The 4666-nt window shown below is 44.4% G+C and overlaps 1 protein-coding gene across 1 annotated transcript in view; it reads left to right on the top strand.

The window, feature by feature from the left end:
* Positions 1 to 3441, top strand: part of LOC119350800 (ATP synthase subunit beta, mitochondrial-like) — an 86918-nt gene extending 83477 nt beyond the window's left edge. The window contains exons 2-10 of the mRNA XM_037618456.1: positions 2 to 431; positions 1045 to 1120; positions 1216 to 1304; positions 1430 to 1547; positions 1636 to 1739; positions 1823 to 1981; positions 2130 to 2354; positions 2441 to 2752; positions 3051 to 3441. Coding sequence (XP_037474353.1) covers positions 2 to 431; positions 1045 to 1120; positions 1216 to 1304; positions 1430 to 1547; positions 1636 to 1739; positions 1823 to 1981; positions 2130 to 2354; positions 2441 to 2752; positions 3051 to 3161 — 1624 coding nt within the window. The 3' untranslated portion in view covers positions 3162 to 3441. The remainder of the gene's footprint in view (position 1; positions 432 to 1044; positions 1121 to 1215; positions 1305 to 1429; positions 1548 to 1635; positions 1740 to 1822; positions 1982 to 2129; positions 2355 to 2440; positions 2753 to 3050) is intronic.
* Positions 3442 to 4666: the final 1225 nt, after the last annotated feature.

Raw genomic sequence — 4666 nt, 5'->3', positions numbered from 1 at the left:
CCCGCGCGCGCGCGGCCTCCCCGTCGCCGCGCGCCCCGCGCGCGGCGCCCCTCCACCGCCCGTCCCCGGCCGGCTACCTCTTCAACCGCGCCGCCGCCTACGCCACCTCCTCCGCGGCCGCCGCCGAGGCCCCGGCCGAGAAGCTGCCCCCCACCTCCGACAAGTACGTCGGCGCCAAGATCACCGACGAGTTCACCGGCGCCGGCTCCATCGGCCAGGTCTGCCAGGTCATCGGCGCCGTCGTCGACGTGCGCTTCGACGAGGGCCTCCCGCCCATCCTCACCGCGCTCGAGGTGCTCGACAACAGCATCCGCCTCGTGCTCGAGGTGGCGCAGCATCTCGGCGAGAACGTCGTGCGCACCATCGCCATGGACGGGACCGAGGGTCTCGTCCGCGGCCAGAAAGTCCTCAACACCGGATCCCCCATCACTGTAATCACCGCATCTCCCTTTCCTCTCGCCATTTTTGCATGTGCATTTCCTGTCGTGCCCGATCTGATGAAATGTAGATCTGGCAGGGTTAGATTTGATCTGGATGCACGAATCGGACTGGCACGTGTCGGATATACCTCTCTTTTATCTTCCATCATTACCGATATGCCGATTGCTTGCTTGCTTGTTGTGTTCCGTAGGATCTGTATAGATTGTTAAACATTGATATTATTATACGTATTATTCACAAGTTCTGACTGCTGTGGTTGGGTGTTGGTAGTCTGCTGTTCGATTCTCAAACCTTTCAAGTTAATTTCTATCAGATGTGCATCTGTGTGATATAACTAGGTTCTGCTTTGATGCCCCATAGGCCTGCAGCCACCTGTTGTTCAATTAAGTCTGTCTGTTACAGTTATCTATATCAAGTGTTGCTTAGTGAATACTAGAAACTTGGTTTTGGTGTCCTTAGATGGATCAATTTAGTCTGCTGCATGGGCCTCTGCTTGTATATGATGTATACATGTACACCGGTGGTGTTCTTTTTGGAAGTTGAATCATACTCACCTGCAGTGTGCCTCATTTGTTTGACTTGGAAGTTGTTTCTCTTTCTCAGGTTCCTGTTGGGAGGGCCACCCTTGGACGTATCATTAACGTTATTGGTGAGCCAATTGACCACAAGGGTGACATAAGTAAGTGACATTCTCTATGTGAGTTCCTTCATTTACCTATTTATGGAGGAGTTGTGTACTGATGTCTTTTTATCATTGTTATTCTATTCTTGTAGAGACACACGATTTCCTTCCTATTCATCGTGAGGCCCCTGCTTTTGTTGAGCAAGCCACAGAGCAGCAAATTCTTGTTACTGGAATTAAGGTATAACATTTCACTATAACCTTGACTATCTTAGGATATTTCATGTAACCATTGAATGCAGTGTGAGCATATGTGCCATAATGTAACAAATGTTAATCATAGTGTGATGGTTCTGTATCTGACAGGTCGTGGATTTGCTTGCACCTTACCAAAGGGGTGGGAAAATTGGTCTCTTCGGTGGTGCAGGGGTGGGTAAAACTGTTCTTATTATGGAGTTGATCAACAATGTTGCCAAGGCCCACGGTTGGTATTCTACAGAGTTGTATTGTTTACATTGTGTAGCTGCTTCTTATGGTTTGCTGATTGTACCCGGCTTATTTGTTTTCCTCAGGTGGTTTCTCTGTTTTCGCTGGTGTTGGAGAACGTACTCGTGAAGGTAATGACTTGTATAGGGAAATGATTGAAAGTGGTGTCATTAAGCTAGATGAGAAACAGGTAATTGTTATGGAGTTTGAAATTTTAGCTCTGAAGCTCATATATGCAAGCTATCTTTTCTTATAAAATGATTTCTGTTGCAGGCTGAAAGCAAGTGCGCTCTTGTCTACGGGCAAATGAACGAGCCCCCGGGTGCTCGTGCTCGTGTTGGTCTGACTGGTTTGACTGTTGCTGAACATTTCCGTGATGCTGAAGGACAAGATGTGCTCTTGTTTATTGACAACATTTTCCGTTTCACCCAGGTAAATTCTGCGGGGCGTTTCTTGTACTGACACCTCTGTTTCTGTGCTCCATATTGTGTTGTTGAACAATATTTCTCTTTTCTAACCTGCTGTTACCATTGCTATCAAAATTCTTAATAGTTCTATTTTTTATTACTCTTAATGGCAGGCCAACTCTGAGGTGTCTGCTCTTCTTGGACGTATTCCATCTGCTGTGGGATACCAACCAACTCTTGCCACCGATCTTGGAGGACTGCAAGAGCGGATTACGACGACAAAGAAGGGTTCTATTACATCTGTCCAGGCTATTTATGTGCCTGCTGATGATTTGACAGATCCTGCTCCTGCTACCACCTTTGCCCATCTTGACGCTACTACTGTGTTGTCACGACAGGTTTGTCCATTGTCCCACGTACATAATCATTATGCAACGCACACAGAATATGCTCATTATGTGACTGTAATGATCTACTTGCGCAGATTTCTGAGCTGGGCATTTACCCTGCTGTCGATCCTTTGGACTCGACATCAAGAATGCTTTCTCCCCACGTTCTGGGTGTGGATCACTACAACACTGCCCGTGGTGTCCAGAAGGTTCTCCAGAACTACAAGAATCTTCAGGATATCATTGCCATTTTGGGTATGGATGAGCTCAGTGAGGATGATAAGATGACGGTTGCTCGTGCAAGGAAGATCCAGAAGTTCCTGAGCCAGCCTTTCCATGTTGCCGAAGTTTTCACTGGTGCTCCAGGGAAGTATGTGGATCTAAAGGAGGGTGTCCAAAGTTTCCAGGTGAGAATTGAACCATGGTAGTTATTTTTGGAGCAGTAAGTAATGCCACTATTTTAGAAGTGCCTGCTCATGAAAATTAGTCGGTATTTACCACATGCTTGCAAACCTGTGGGCAGCCCATGCAGCATGAACATTGCACAAAACTTGTTACGTTTCTGTTGCTTATGATCCATCTTACTCAGCAACTTGAGACACTCTTTAGTGTGTAGTTGCTTGTTTAAGAATTAACTGTTTCTCATATGACTGCTTGGTTATAATATTGTGTGCGCTTTGCTAACATGCCTTGTGAAACGTGCAGGGTGTTTTGGACGGCAAGTACGATGACATCTCGGAGCACGCGTTCTACATGGTTGGAGGCATCGACGAAGTCATCGCCAAGGCGGAGAAGATCGCCAACGAGAACGCTTGATGGCGAGGTGTCACCACCGCCCTGTACAAGTTAAATTTTTTGGGTTTTCAGCTGTTCGCCCGAGACTTGCTCACGAGCGGGAGTGTGCCAGCTCCTGCTGAGGGATCCTTGTTTTTGTTCGCTTTTACTCCAATTTACCCGTAATAAGCAACTGCAGTGACATTGGTTTAGTCTGCACAACAGCAACACTACTCTTGGCTTTGGAAAAAAAACTTGTGCCCTTTGTAATGCAGATCCGACAGATCATGAATTGGTTTAGTTTATTATTGTTGTTGGCGAAGCTGTCTGTGTTCAGGTTTTTAAAATGGCCTTGTTTTCTCCGTGGTGTTAGTTTGGTTTCTCTGCGAACGTAGACACATAATCAACGCAAGCAATGTCAAACATCGCATCGTGTGTGCCACTATGGGTGTCTTGTTTTTTTTCTTTATTGTTTCTTGTGATGATAACATAGAAATATCATTGCAAGCAATGTCAAACATCGCATCTGTGTGTGTCCCACACTTGTTTAAGTACTGTTGTTACTGTGGTTTCTTCGTAAGTTTTAGTTATGTAGATTCTTGGGAAAGCTGATCTTGAATGAATGGTTTGCTCAACGGAAGTACTCTGCATATGCATGCTTTGCTTTGTACTCTGCATATGCATGCTTTGCTTTGTAGTCTCGGCCTCCGTGGGGCTGATTTTTTGAAAAATCGAAATTTGAAAATTTTGGTTTCAAAAAGTCTGAAAAAATTGTATTGAGTAAACAAGGATGTGAGGCGTATGTGCGTAAAGTTATTCAGGATAAAATAAGTTGAAACGTGACATGTACAATAAAAGATAAATTTATGGTCTTAGAGGATGAATGGTATCATGTGTTGAAAGCCCTAGATTTGTCTTTTTTGCACAACCTATTTCGTCTTGAAAATTTACACGCTTATACACTATGCCTTCATCTATCTCTACTTTTTTCAGAATTTTTGAAATGTAAAATTCAGAATATTCATAAATTTTTAATTTTATATTTGGAGGCCTCCATGAAGCTCGACCTCCAAAAGCAATTTCCACGTGCTTAGCATGTTTTCTGTAGACAAACATGACCACGTTACCAAAAACTAAAAATAAAAATGGATGTGTTGTTTTTTACGAAAAGGCCTTTACGGTTAGTTTTATTACACTCAAATCTATACTACTATTAAAGGAAATAGGTATTTTTGATTTGGTTTGGTCCTTTTCATTGATTTTTGTTTGGTATAAGCGCATGTTAAAGTTCCGAACGGTTTGCTCATACACACGGTAAGCCATCTGGGCTAGGTACTCGTACGTTGATGGGCCTTCTATGGCCTTTCATAAAGTCCGCAAAAAATAATTAAGTCAATAAATCAACATAGTGAGAATTGAATGCAGTACCTCGTGTCTTGCTGTTTGATGTAACAACCAATGAGCTATGCATCTTTCACGTTTACTAGTCCTGCTTGGCTCTTTTAGAATGGTTCCCACCAGTCCTGGCCATGGGCAGCCCGACCCGA

The sequence above is a fragment of the Triticum dicoccoides genome, chromosome 1B, assembly GCF_002162155.2.
Source record: "Triticum dicoccoides isolate Atlit2015 ecotype Zavitan chromosome 1B, WEW_v2.0, whole genome shotgun sequence".
Lineage (NCBI taxonomy): Eukaryota > Viridiplantae > Streptophyta > Magnoliopsida > Poales > Poaceae > Triticum > Triticum dicoccoides.
The sequence above is the reverse complement of the archived record's forward strand: the minus strand, read 5'-3'. Positions and strand labels throughout refer to the sequence as shown.